Source organism: Ylistrum balloti, unplaced genomic scaffold (genome assembly GCF_031769215.1).
Source record: "Ylistrum balloti isolate Yb309-2 unplaced genomic scaffold, AGI_CSIRO_Ybal_v1 Utg369940, whole genome shotgun sequence".
NCBI classification, from domain to species: Eukaryota; Metazoa; Mollusca; class Bivalvia; order Pectinida; family Pectinidae; genus Ylistrum; species Ylistrum balloti.
Window position 1 is genome coordinate 92,734 of NW_026782048.1, and position 15,201 is coordinate 107,934.

General features: G+C 44.4%; 1 protein-coding gene across 1 annotated transcript; it reads right to left on the reverse strand.

Moving 5' to 3' along the window:
- Positions 1–10,480: 10,480 nt before the first annotated feature.
- LOC132547247 (uncharacterized) lies at positions 10,481–13,713 on the reverse strand. The gene is made up of 2 exons (XM_060211011.1): positions 13,701–13,713; positions 10,481–12,474 (listed from the first exon to the last, which is right to left on the reverse strand). Exons 1-2 carry the CDS (start codon positions 13,711–13,713, stop codon positions 10,481–10,483), a joined length of 2,007 nt encoding a protein of 668 aa, XP_060066994.1.
- Between the last annotated feature and the right edge of the window lie 1,488 nt (positions 13,714–15,201).

Sequence of the window (15,201 nt, forward strand, 5' to 3'; positions counted from 1 at the left end):
CCCCACATCTATCATCATGTATCAAACCTCCCAACATCAATCATCAAACCTCCCCACATATATCATCAAACATCCCCACATCTATCATCATGTATCAAACCTCCCAACATCAATCATCAAACCTCCCCACATATATCATCAAACATCCCCACATCTAACATCAAACCTCTCCACATCTATCATCATGTAACAAACCTCCCCACATCTATCATCATGTAACAAACCTTCCCACATCTATCATCATGTAACAAAACTCCCCCACATCTATCATCATGTAACAAACCTCCCTTCATCTATCATCATGTAAAAAACATCCCCACATCTATCATCATGTATCAAACCTCCCAACATCAATCATCATGTAAAAAACATCCCCACATCTATCATCATGTATCAAACCTCCCAACATCAATCATCAAACCTTCCCCATATCTATCATCAAACCTCCCCACATCTATCATCATGTAAAAAACATCCCCACATCTATCATCATGTATCAAACCTCCCAACATCAATCATCAAACCTCCCCACATCTATCATCAAACATCCCCACATCTAACATCAAACCTCCCCACATCTATCATCATGTAACAAACCTCCCCACATCTATCATCATGTAACAAATCTCCCCACATCTATCATCCTGTAACAAACATCCCCACATCTAACATCAAACCTCCCCACATCTATCATCATATAACAAACATCCACACATCTATCATCATATTACAAACTTCCCTTCATCTATCATCATGTAACAAACCTTCCTACATCTATCATCATGTAACAAACCTCCCCACATCTATCATCATGTCACAAACCTCCCCACATCTATCATCAAACTTCCACACATCTAACATCAAACCTCAACTCATCTATCATCATGTAACAAACCTCACCACATCTATCATCAAACCTTCCCACATCTATCATCATGTAACAAACCTCCCCACATCTATCATCATGTAACAAACCTCCCCACATCTATCATCATGTAACAAACCTCCCAACATCAATCATCAAACCTCCCCACATCTCTCATCAAATATCCCCACAAGTAACATGAAACCTCCCCACATCTATCATCATGTAACAAACCTCCCCACATCTATCATCAAACCTTCCCCACATCTATCATCAAACCTTCCCCACATCTATCATCAAACCTCCCCACATCTATCATCAAACTTCCCCACATCTATCATCATGTATCAAACCTCCCAACATCAATCATTAAACCTCACCATTTCTATCATCAAACCTCCCCACATCTATCATCAAACCTCCCCACATGTCTCATCAAACATCCCCACATCTATCATCATGTTTCAAACCTCCCCACATCTATCATCAAAACCTCTCCCATGAACACATGGTTGTTCTGGTTTTTACGTGTTTACAAAAACAGTCCCACAGGGAGCTCCAATAGTGTCACATTCATACATGTACAACATCTACAGTTAACTGGTACCTTCCTGTTTTCCAAGAAACCTTATCTGTTCCTTACCCCAGATGATGAGGATGGTAACACTCTATCCTGAAGCGATAACCCCGACTCCCGTTTCCAAATGGCATCATCCCAAGTCATCGCCATGGATTTCTAGCTATGACATCCACTATGTCCCGAATCCCCAGGTGGGCACTGCAGCGTCTGTACCTCTGCAGCCCATGGTATATCTCATTACGCTGTGACAGTTCCTATTACACTGTTGGGACACTTTGCTGGGGTTCTCATCAACCCTACATGGGACAATTCTCATTTTTACGAACGGTGAAGCCCAACCTTACATGGGACATTTCTGGCGAAATACACAACATCCCGTTCGAATCCTGGTCAGGGCACCAAAAATAAATACCTGTAACACAATGACTAAACACGGTGTTTACTTGGGTTGACCGAAACGTCTATTTAATCGTATAGTGGTTTTCCATAGTTAGTACTTCGCGGCAATATTCATTACAAAAAGATAGTTCCTAATCAACATACAGAAGCATCCTCAGGTTCTATATGTTACCCGTCCATATCAAAGAGTTCCATACAAATGTCCTTGTGCCAACTTAGCCAGGGCCCGCTCCATCGCGGAGCAGGTCCGATTCAGGACTCTGCCCGTCTCCACGTCCGAATCCCAACTCCCAACTCTCTCTAGTTACTCGTTCCCAAACTCACTTCTGCTGGCTATTGTCTTAGTATAAATAATACATAAATACTTAATTTCAGCCCAGTCCCTATTGGACAACAATAACCCAACCTACAGAGCATCTAATTATGAAGGCACGTGCGACTAGGAGTACCCGTTATCAACTTCCCGTCTTTGATCTACCTTAAACATTGTTTCTTATCTTGTTTACTTACAAATACGTTCGCAAGCGCGAGGCAGACAGGAGAGAGCATCTACCTGTTCTGATCACTCATACTGGCGATATTCTGCCACGGTGTTTCAACACTGAGGTGCACACCCCTCCCGTTATCAGGCGTGCATCACTACCTGTCACTCACAGGTCGTTAAGTCTGGTCCAGTGCCTGACTTATGACACCTGTTGTTATTGCTCCCTGAGAAACCTTTTATACTTTAATTTCTTACCCAAAATGTACTTTTACTATCCGTTTTGTTACAAGAACTTCTTACCTGAGACTTATACCTGATTTCTCGGCTGTTGTTGTACCTGTGATAGAACTTTTAACCAGAGATTTATACCTGATTTCTCGGCTGTTGTTGTACCTGTGATAGAACTTTTTACCTGAGATTTATACCTGATTTCTCGGCTGTTGTTGTACCTGTGATAGAACTTTTTACCTGAGATTTACACCTGATTTCTCGGCTATTGTTGTACCTGTGATAGACAAAGAAAGGAAGCAATTATAAGGAGAGCTAGGGAGAAAGCCAGGAGAAAACATTCAGTGCATTGAAGAACCTTCGGGCTTCCCAGCTGATCTTGAAACATCCTGACATGGAGGAAGATTGTTTTGAGGACTGATGCATCTGACCAGAGGATTGGTGCTGTACTATTCCAAGAATAGGGCGGTGAAAAATTCCTAGTGACATACGCTTGTCCTAAGTTATAACAGAGAGAACAGACTTAGGTTGTGGTGGAGAGAGAATGTTTGGGGAATCCAGAAATTTGAGCAGTACATTTATGAAAGAGAATTCATTCTTGAAACAGACCACCACCTGCTGGTGTATTTGCAATGAACAAAGACAACAAACAGAAGGCTTTAACAGTACGGGTTTAGGTGTCATTCGAGGAAGCAGCATTGTAAGAGCCGACTACTTGAGTCGCACTTAATTGACAATTTCTTTGGATTTGCAAATTTCTTCTGTCATGTACGTGATGCGATTTATTGTAAAAATGTACCCGTCTTCCTTTGGCAGGGGGCTATTGTCACAATCGGCTATATCCCCATTGATTTAAATTATATTTTCATTTCAGTAATAATTACCATAACTTTAGTATGCAAATATGGTACCTACACCTATCTTTGTATCCCAAAAACAAAAGATTAAAAAATCCCGCCCTCCCTACGACCATGAGCCTTCACGTCATGAACATAGAGTTATCTCCCTTCCTCTTATCTTTATGGCAACAGAAGCCGGCGGACGTGCTATAACCCAGCTGAGTGCCTTCCTTTTCCTTATAGCTTAAGTTTCGTTTATAGCCGAGTATTTATATATCGGCTTGTTGCTTAAACCCATCTGTAACATTAACAGTCTTTCGCAGGCTTTTATTTGTTAATTATCCTGCTTTTTAGGCCTTTATTCGGCCGGCTTTTATTCGGCCTTTGTTCGGCCACGTACCGACCGCGTGTCCACGTGTTTTGCGCCGTTAGCTTTTTTACGTTTCGTTAGCTTTCGTTCGTATTTGTTTGTTGGAGTTGTGTTTTTTCACTCCATTTAGTTTTTGTTACCTTTATTTGTGTTAATAACTATTGTTATTTGCTTATCATAACAATTATGGCTAGTGCAGGGCTGCGTCGTGGTTCGGCACATCAGTGTTCTCATTTCTTTGGAGAGCAGGACCCCCATGATGCCTGTCCCTTATGCCGGCCTTGCAGCGAGACCGCGCCGTGCGAACTTTGTTTGCACGCCAGGTCCGCTGTAAAGGTTCCCCTGTCCAGTCGGCGGAAGAGGGATTCGTCTTCATCTTCCGGTAAGAGAGGTAAGCCATCCAGGTCATCTACCCCCGCCCCTGAGCCGATGGGTGAGGTTGTCACTCCTGGGGGTGTTCTCGCTCTGAGCTCCGCCCTCGAGCAGGGGGTGGCTCCCCCTGTCCAGGCGAAGTCTAGGGTCGAATCGGCCGGTAGCTCCCGACAGCCGGCGATGCTACCGTCGGAAAGGGACTTCCGGTCACAGGTCTCTGATTCTTTCAGGGACCTTGGCACGCCAGGTGTCGTCGTTGGTGGGGGCCGTCTTGACTCCGGACCGGTACCTTCGGGTATGGGGTCAGGGGCCACTGACTTTTTGTCAGGGTTGTCAGTGGCTACGGGGATTAGTGACACTGAGTTCACTAATCCTAGTGTCAGTGCGGGGCCTGGGTTCCTACCCACACAGGTCTCTGGATCTGAGACTTTTCCCTCAAGTCCAGCTTTTCCGGTGCAGGGTTTCCCAGGGGGCTTCCCCCAGGGATTTGGGGCCCCAGGTCAGGCTTCCGGTTTCCGGTCGCCTTTTCCCCCGGGCTCGGGGTGTAGGGGTGCCCGCGGGCACTCAATCCCGGGCTGCCCAGGCCAACCTGCGGATGGTCATGGGTACCAGCAGTTACCCAGCCCGTACATGGCTGGGTTTCCACCTGGTGGGAGTGGAGGTTCATCCTGGTCCTTTGGTCAGGGTGTTCAACCCCAGGCTCAGGCAGGTCAGTTTGGCCAGTTCTGGGGTCACTCCCAGCCCACGGGACCGTTCCCATTCCCTCAGCGGTTTTGGTTCAACCCCATGTGTCTTCCTTCGTGGAACCCTTGGGGTATGGTCTCTCCCTCTAGGAGACGTTTTAGCAGTTCTGAATCCATCCAACGTTCTTCTACTTCGGGGGCCGTTTCGCCGGACCTTTAGGACTTCCGCCTCACGCACGGAGACATCGGTCTCCTGTCCTCAGGGGTTGGCTTCCAAGCCTACAGCTACGGATTTTAGACGTTCTACGTCTTAACGCCGTATAGAGGAGTCCCCCTCTCCGGAGAGGGCTCCTTTGGCGACCCCTGTTCCTCCCAGGGCGACTTTGGTCGCTAGCGAGGAGATGGACGCTGAAGGCGTGGGCTTGGCAGCGGATGACAATGTGATCCATCTGTCTCCTGGGTGCTCAGCGATTGAACCGTCCGAGTCATCTGAAGATGACCCTTCAGACCAGGAGGGTTCCCAGGGGGTAGCGGGCTCCGAGATTGCTGAAACTGAGGCTCAGCATGTTCTTTCGGGGATGCGGGCCCTACGGGGCGGAGGTATGCCCACCGCCTTCTGCATCGTCGGTGCCTGAATCCACCACCCTTCCAGGTTCTTTGGTGGCTCCTCGGGCTTCAGTTCGAACTGATCGGACTCCGCCAGAAGGCACTATAGTGTCTTCGGCTCTGGCCACCGCCCGGGCTCGGGTCTTAGAGAAGAATTCTTCCTCTACCCGCACCCCAGAGTTTGCCGGTCTGCAGCTCGGTGTTGGTGATTTGTCAGAGGCTTCTACCGCTGACTACGCCACAAATGACGGGCAAATGGCCCCTCAACCAGCACAGCTGGAGTCGAGAGAGCTGGTTGCCTGGCCCGGCAAATCGGTGGACCAGGTGGTGCTCGAGGTTAGAGAGCACCACAGGATGGAGAGGATGTTGCGACTTTCCATCCAAGTTCTGTCGTATATAGACTTCCTGACAGTGAGTCTATACAAGGTATCTGACTTGCCTGAGGGTCGGGTACCAGAGACAGAACAGGCCGACATTCAGGACAGACTCACAGCTGCCTTGAACGCGGCGTTGAGGGCTTCGGCGGCCTTACAGGTCTCCCTGCTCGCCAACGTCGTGTTGGCTAGGCGATTTTCAGTCTTGAAGAATCGCCAAGTCGAGGAACCTTATCTTTCCCGCCTGTTGACTGCCCCCTTCTCTGGCTCTACCCTGTTCGGGGGAGCTCTCCCTTCTGTTCAGAAGGATATGAAGGAGGACTCGGTCGCCTCAGCACTTTTGGTGAGGAGGTTTCGTTCCGAGAAGGCCAGCGCCTCGCAGGGGTCAGCGCCTCCCAAGAAGAAGGCGAAGTTTTCGGCTGGGCAGGCTTCTGCTCAACCCAAATCACAGCCATGCTTCAAGGGCAATAAAGGTAAGAAGGGTAAGAAATCTCCTGGGGCAAGAAGAAGGGCTCCTGACTCTTTCTTATCCTTGGCCGAGACAGAACAGGGGTCTGGCGGGGTGGACGGCGGTCATCCCTTTCAGGTCTCTTGTCCTTCTCCCGCAGGCTCAGGCTCCGGATGGGTGGACGATTCGCTGGTTTGGCAGGGACTCGATCTGCCCCATCCGGAACTTTCTGTGGGCGGGCGTCTCTCCGCTTTCCTACCCCAATGGCAGGAAATTACGGAGGACGCGTGGGGGTTGTCGGTGGTCAAGGAGGGTCTAGGTATCCCCCTTCTTCGGGATCCGCCTCTTACCGCCCAGCCGATCTTCTTTCCTCCTCCGGGGGATTTGAAGAAGGCTCGGGCGATCCAGGAGGAAGTAAGGACCATACTTGCAAAGGGCGCGGTAGAAGAGATTCCTATGTCGGAAATCACTCCCGGTTTCTATTCCCGAATGTTTCTCGTTCGAAAGAAGTCCGGAGCGTGGCGTCCGATCATAGATCTCAGTGCCTTCAACAGGCACGTAGATTCTCCTCACTTCAAGATGGAGACCCCACGGGGCATCATGGCCTCCGTGAGGGACGGGATGTGGGCAACTTCGGTAGATCTGAAGGATGCCTATTTCCATATTCCCATCAAGAAGTCTGCACGGAAGTTCCTCCAGTTCACGTGCAACAGCAAGGTCTTCCAATTCCAGGCCATGCCCTTCGGGCTGATGACAGCTCCTTTGGTATTCACCAAGCTGCTGCAGGTAGTCATGGGATTCCTTCACTCTCGCGGAATAGACGTCCACATCTATTTCGACGACTCCCTCATGCTTCACAGTGTGAGGGAATCGAATGTAAAGGATACCCGGCTGGTCATGAAAGTCTTGCTCAGAGTCGGCTTCATTCCTTCCAGAGAGAAGTCAGAGGTTTCCCCATCTCAGGACTTCGTCTTCCTGGGGAACCGTTTCGATACGGTTCTGGGCGTAGCCCTACCACCGGTGGAGAAGTTCGAGAAGGCCAGGGCTCTAGCTCTGTCCTTCATCGAACGGTCGCAGGTCCAGGTGCGTTGGTTCCTCAGTTTTCTGGGGTATCTCAACGCCCTGGCAGATGTGGTCCCCCTCGGGAGGCTTCACATCAGACCTCTCCAGATGTTCCTCCTGTCCAACTGGGTTCCGTCATCCAGGAAGTGGGAGGACTGGATAACTCTCACTCAGTTGGTCAGGGAGTTCGCTTGCTGGTGGACCATTCAGGAAAACGTTCTCCGCAGGGTACCTCTGACCAAGCCTGTCCCCTCGATGACCCTGTTCACGGATGCTTCCATGACAGGATGGGGAGCTTACCTCGACGGCCATTGCCGCTCGGGGGAGTGGTCTGGGGATCAGCTCTCGGAGCACATCAATGTGCTCAGGATGAGGGCAGTTCTTTTGGCACTGCAATCCTTTCGGGTGTTTCTGCAGTCCAAGGCGATTTGTGTGGCTACCGACAACTCTACAGTTGTCGTGTATCTGGAGAGACAAGGGGGCACCATGTCTCACGTCCTGTGTGCCCTCTCCATCCGCATCCTCTGTCAGTAGATGCAATTGTCCATTGTGGTCAAGCATCTTCCGGGCAGGCTGAATGTGTTGGCGGATACCCTCTCCAGGTGCCGCCAACCGGTGTTGACGGAATGGCAGCTGTGTCCCTCGGTGTTCCGGGGAATTTGTCAGGTGTGGGACAGGCCTTTGATAGATCTGTTTACCACTTCTCTGAACAATCAGCTGCCAACCTTCGTCTCTCCGGTTCCAGATCCGAAGGCTTGGACTGTGGACGCCCTTTCTCTGGACTGGGACGGGATGCATGCCTATGCATTCAGAAGTTCAGGGAGCATCACTGCTCCTTACTTCTGATAGCCCCCCTGTGGCCGAGGCAGCCTTGGATTCCGGAGCTCTTGTCGTTTCTGGTGGAAGAGCCCCTGGCTCTACCCACCAGACGAATCTCCTTCGCCAGCCTTGGTCCAGTACGACACACTCTCGACCAGAGATCCTCCACCTTCACGTGTGGAGGCTATTTCTGGATAGACCCAGAGTTCGGCAGCTGGCCCCGCAGTGGAATTAAGCCTTGGTGCTAGATTCCCTGACGAGGTCACCTTATGAGCCTATGGAGTCTGCTTCTTTGAAGTTTCTGACTTTCAGTCTTCCTTTTGGCTCTGGCCTCTGGACGTAGGAGGAGCGAAGTGCATGCCTTGTTGTCACTTCCTTCTTGCCTTCGTTGGTCCAGAGGCTACGCTGCCGTTACTCGTCTTACTGTTCCTTCGTTCCTTGTGAAGAATCAGGTCCCGGGTTCTCGCCCGATCCCATCAAGATTCCGGCTTTGACTAGCTCGGAGGAGAGGGATAGATTGCTTTGTCCCTGTAGGGCTCTTAGGTTTTATCTTGATCCCGTCTGTTTTTGCCTATCAAACAGGGACAGCGAGACATCTCCTCCCAGTCGGTGTCTAGGTGGGTATGCCAGGTCATTAAGTATGCTTATGAGCACTCGGATGACCAGGCTCGGGCGAGGGTGAGAGTGCAGGCTCATGAGGTAAGGGCCCTCGCTCCATCCTGGGCCCTCCTTAATGGGTCCTCCTTTCAGGAGGTCATGTCTGCTGCCTTCTGGCGTGGCAGGGATATGTTCACAGATTTTTATCTGCGATCCCTAGCTTTCCACTCAAAAGGTTTGTATTCTTTGGGGCCTCTGGTGGTTGCACAGTCTGTGCCCCCCCCCGTTAGCCCCAGGGCTTGTCTTTTCCGTTCTGCGGCATGTGGGTTACCTGCTCGTTCACAGGGAGGTTCCCCTCCTTCTTCTATGCACTCTGTCCCCCCTCCCTACCATGTTCAGTTGTGCTAGATGGGCTGCCTGGCTGCTAGTCACCACTACGGTAAGACAAATTCGCATACTAAAGTTATGGTAATTATTACTGAAATGAAATTGAGGTTTTTTAATGTAAAACCAATTTTCATGAGGAGTCCCACCCTATCCTCCCCTCTTCCTATCTGCCTGGCTGCCCCTCTGCGGGTGCCCCATCAAGGCTAAGAGGAAGGGAGATAACTCTATGTTCATGACGTGAAGGCTCATGGTCGCAGGGAGGGCAGGATTTTTGAATCTTTTGTTTTTGGGATACAAAGATGGGTGTAGGTATCATATTTGCATACTAAAGTTATGGTAAGTATTACCTCATGAAAATTGGTTTTACATTAAAAAAACCTCAAATTGTGTGCCATGACTGTCGTGTTTTCTACCGTTGTAGCGCGACTGGTGATCCGTAGCAGTGAAAGTCACGTGAGCAGAGGCCATGATGATGTTCTATCAGGCCGTCACTGTAATGCTACGACACTATTTAAACAGGTACATGATATATACAGACTGTAGTAATGTTTAGATTATTTGTAGTTACATTTTAATCCTTGGTTGGGTGTTAAAAGCTTTATTTAATCTGCATTGTTTAGTGTGCGGTCCAATTATAGAAATCGGTAAACATCGTACAACGTTCAGTCATACTTTCAAATACAAATCTGTATAATAGGTTTTTAGAGGGTATTTAGACTATATATTGTACATATTTAACTTCAATGCTAATACCAGGAACAGACAGCCAGACAACACCTTCGGTAGATTAGGTCAAGTTTAATGGTTGACATGTTTCGACACACTAGGTGTGTCGTCCTCAGAACAGAGTAAATTCAAAATACAGGACTATATATATCATCTAAGCATAGCAACTACACATGTTATTTATATGACATCATAGATAGTACACTGGTTACAATGACGTGGAAAGTTAATGACGTCATAATACTAGAGAATTGGTATGGGCGGAACACCGCAATATAGTAACAAGTTACTGCTGAATAATGTACAAATTTGATTCTTAGTAGAGTTATTAATACATAAGGACTACAGATGATATATCCGATATGTATGATAATCTAAGCCGCGTAATATTGTAGATGAAGATTTATGTACAATTTGTACACTATCGGTAAGTAATAAAAGGCTGTTCTATGTGAATGTTCGCTGAGTTACAGTTCCAATGCTTGCAAAAATAAATCCAATGAAAACACAATGTGTGTGTATATACACCTATATACATATCAAGTCGCAAGATTGGTCACTAGTATGACAATGAATGTTACATAGTAGATTCACAGTGATAATAATAGTTTACATCCACCGTTATCCAGACGTTATCCAGATTATCCGTGTCTGATATTAAGTCCCTGTGGTTCTGCGGTGTTCAAGTATGTGATAAAGGCTTCTTCTGTACGTAGGCGTGTATTAACATCCCCTGGGGTGATTTGGAGACCGATAATTTTCACATTCTCTGTGTCGTGTTCCGTAGAGGTGAAGTGACGCGAGACTGGTTTGTGCATGTTTTTATTCCTGATATCGGCAAAATGACCATGGAATCGTTCTCTGATGGAGTTACCGGTTTGTCCAATATATTGAGTACCGCATTTCTGACATTGTATCATATAAACTACGCTAGTAGAGTTACAGTTAATACTGTGTCGGATGGTAAACGTTTGTTTGTTTGATTTGCTCGTAACGGAGGAGCAGTTTTCCATGAACGGACACAAATTGCATGGTCGGCGACAAGGTTGACTACCCTTAGTACGGTTTGGTGGATCAATGTCCGCTCTAACTAGAAGATTCCTAATATTGTTGGCTCTCTTGTAAGCTACAGTGATAACCGAGTGGTCCATTTGGGGGCCAATACGGTTGAGGATGCCTCTATGGTTTTTCAGGATTGATCCTATATGTTGACGATGAGGATCGTATTTAGTTATGAATGGAACAATGGTTTTGGCATTTGTATCCGCCTTCCGAAGTAAAGTTAATCTATCGGTGTTCCTCGCTTTAACTGTGGCCGACTCTAAAAGATTCCGTGGATATCCCCGTAGTCGGAAGTGGTCACACATGACTCGGCTATGTTTTTCAAACTCGTCCAACGTAGAACATATACGGCGTACCCTGAGGAGTTGTCCAAACGGGATGTTCCGGATTTGCTGACGAGGGTGGCATGAATGATAGTGAAGGTAAAGATGTGCGTCCGTGGGTTTGGTATACAATGTGGTTTGCAATGTGCCGTCTTCCTCTTTGATTACCGTGGTGTCTAGGAAATTCATACTGGTAGAGCTTACCTCATAGGTGAATTTAATTTTGGGATGAAATCGGCTGAGACTCTCCATGAAGGCACAAAGGTCCTCGCGACGGAAGGTCCAAATAAAGAAAATATCATCGATGAACCTCCACCATACTAGAGGTTTCAGAGGTTGAGATGTTAGAAAATTGGTTTCAAGTTGGTCCATGAATAAAACGGCATAGTTCGGCGCACATTTGGTACCCATGCTAGTGCCTTGAATTTGAAGGTAATGTTGGTTGTTAAATCTAAAACAATTACAAGTCAAGACAAAATGTAGAAACCGCAGGAGGATCCATGTAGGTGGAGAATTATCACCTCTAGTATCCAAAGCGCGTTTGGCCGCAAGAATGCCATCCCTATGTGGAATCGATGTATATAGCGAAGACACGTCCGCAGTTACCAAGAAGCTATGCGCGGGAATCTGTCGGAGATCAAGGATTTTGTTGAGAAAATCTGTAGTGTCTTTCAAGTAAGACTTTACTTCGGAAGCAAGTGGTTTGAGATAAAAGTCGACCGTAGCCGACAATTTTTCTGTAGGTCCGCCTACAGCTGATACTATCGGCCTGCCCGGGTTGCCGGGTTTATGAATTTTAGGCAGGAGATAAAAAAGAGGTGTCCTCGCATCCTTGATGGTATTAAAAGAGACTAAGTCTTTAGCAAGATAAGGTTTAACCCGTTGTAGGAATTTATTGATATCCTTGACTATGTTCTGGGTGAGATCCGTGTCTAATGGTCTATAGTGTTCAGTATTGCAGAGTTGGCGTTCTGCCTCCGTAATGTAGTCAGCGCGATTAAGAATAACGATAGCCCCGCCTTTATCAGCGGGTTTAATGATGATATCTTTATTCTCTCTGAGAGAAATGATAGCTTGGGATTCTTCCGGTTGGAGGTTCGGAAAAACATTAGGCTTAGGAGGGGTGTCGGTAATGAAAAAAGATGTGATGTTAAGGAAAGTATCCAGATCGGCATTGAGGCCACGGTGAGGTGTCCAGCCAGAGGGAGGTTTAAATGGGTTCGGGACAAATGTGTTGTCATGTTGATGATCTTTAAAGAAAACACTTTATCTCAAGTTACAATTGGGAGTGGTTAGATTAAAATTTGATGATGCATGTAAATTAAAATTCAAAATTTGTAATTTTCAATAAAAGTAGAAGTTAGCCCACTGTTTCGCCATCTAAATTATTCATGTATGATTTTATCTGAAAAAACAAAAAAAAAAAGTAATTGGTAATTACTGACAAAAGTTGTTTTGTTATACAAGCTGTTTATTGTACAAGGACAATTACACACATATCTTTGGTTTAAAATGAATGTACAATAGAGACAATACTTTAAAAGTACACATAATTTCAAAATTGATTTAAGAAAAAAAACCTGCTGCAAAATATGATGAGAGAGACTTCCATAACATCCTTAATACACAATATCAGTTGAGACTTAAAAATGTTCATCGATTTGGTACACCATCAAAAGAAATGATTTTTTAATCTAGCCAAACGATTATCATTTTCCTTAATGTTGTAGGGAAACACAAGAGCATAATCTAGTTTTTAGTAATTACAAATTTTACTTGTTTAAAAACAATAATTTAAAATTCTAAAATTATCAAGTATAATTATCATGTGGATATGAAAATTTATTTGAATTTAAACAGTTTTGTAAAACAATCCTGATTGTGACGGTCCAATCTTAGAATTCAGAAGTTTTCATCTGAACTTAATTTTGAAGATTACATACACAATAGATACAGTGTCCTTATACTTAATCCAGAATCTCATTTTTGCCAAAGCTTGAATATTAGGTATATTTCAATGGTTAGAGTGGAAAAGTTGGATTCTATTTTCTAGATAATGGCACAAAATACTTCTTCTGACTTGTATCAATTTACTTTCTATAACTTCAAAAAATTAAACCCTTAAAACTCTGCTCACCCTGTTTGACACAAACAACCAGAGCAGAGTCCTGTAAACCTCTATGATGTACGATGTATTTTAAAAAAGAGTAGATGCATGTTTTGTTATTATGATTTTTTTCTCTCTCTTTGTTCTTCGAAATAGGAATAATCTTTTTCCTGACAGACTACACAAATTGTTTTTTTTTTTGCCTTTGGGTATTCCTCCTTGTCAAGTACCCATTAATCATTCTAATATTTTTCAATTTAAAAAAAAATCTATACATAGATTTTCTTGTTTTTGCTTTTTTTCTGTAGTTTGATTTGTTTGGTTTCTGTTGGCTTTCATTTTCCAATACAAAAATTATTTTATACTCACGAACCTGTAACATTCTTAATTTGTACTATTTTAAACACAAGACAACTTTCTGTCCAAACATAAAAAATTAATACTTTTGAAGCAAAGATTAGACTTCATGTGAACAGACCAAATTATTAGGTCTTCTTTTCTTCTATATTTTTGTAATCTTAAAAATTAGCTGCAAATTTAAATATCTGTACATAACTGTTCATAAAAAAATAATTTCATTGTGATATCATAAATCCATGATACATAAAAACTTGATGAAACAAGATGAAAAATGTTTTTATGGTGAGTATAGTAATAAATGCTGAATCTTACAATAACAAACACAACTATTGATGATGCAATTAATAAATCAAGGTGATGATATTTTTAATGACGTGTTTCTTGTCTCAGAATCCTAACCCCCCGGAGAATTATCCTATTTTTCAGAATCCTAACCCCCTGGAAAATTATCCTATTTTTATAGAATCTTTACCCCCTGGAAAATTATCCTATTTTTATAGAATCTTTACCTCCTGGAGAATTATCCTATTTTGATAGAATCTTTACCTCCTGGAGAATTATCCTATTTTGATAGAATCTTTACCTCCTGGAGAATTATCCTATTTTGATAGAATCTTTACCTCCTGGAGAATTATCCTATTTCTATAGAATCTTTACCTCCTGGAGAATTATCCTATTTCTATAGAATCTTCACCTCCTGGAGAATTATCCTATTTCTATAGAATCTTTACCTCCTGGAGAATTATCCTATTTCTATAGAATCTTTACCTCCTGGAGAATTATCCTATATTGATAGAATCTTTACCTCCTGGAGAATTATCCTATTTTGATAGAATCTTTACCTCCTGGAGAATTATCCTATTTTGATAGAATCTTCACCTCCTGGAGAATTATCCTATTTCTATAGAATCTTTACCTCCTGGAGAATTATCCTATTTTTATAGAATCTTTACCTCCTGGAGAATTATCCTATTTTGATAGAATCTTCACCTCCTGGAGAATTATCCTATTTTGATAGAATCTTTACCTCCTGGAGAATTATCCTATTTTGATAGAATCTTCACCTCCTGGAGAATTATCCTATTTTGATAGAATCTTCACCTCCTGGAGAATTATCCTATTTTTATAGAATCTTTACCTCCTGGAGAATTATCCTATTTATATAGAATCTTTACCTCCTGGAGAATTATCCTATTTTTATAGAATCTTTACCTCCTGGAGAATTATCCTATTTATATAGAATCTTTACCTCCTGGAGAATTATCCTATTTTGATAGAATCTTCACCTCCTGGAGAATTATCCTATTTTGATAGAATCTTTACCTCCTGGAGAATTATCCTATTTTGATAGAATCTTCACCTCCTGGAGAATTATCCTATTTCTATAGAATCTTTACCTCCTGGAGAATTATCCTATTTTGATAGAATCTTTACCTCCTGGAGAATTATCCTATTTTGATAGAATCTTCACCTCCTGGAGAATTATCCTATTTTGATAGAATCTTTACCT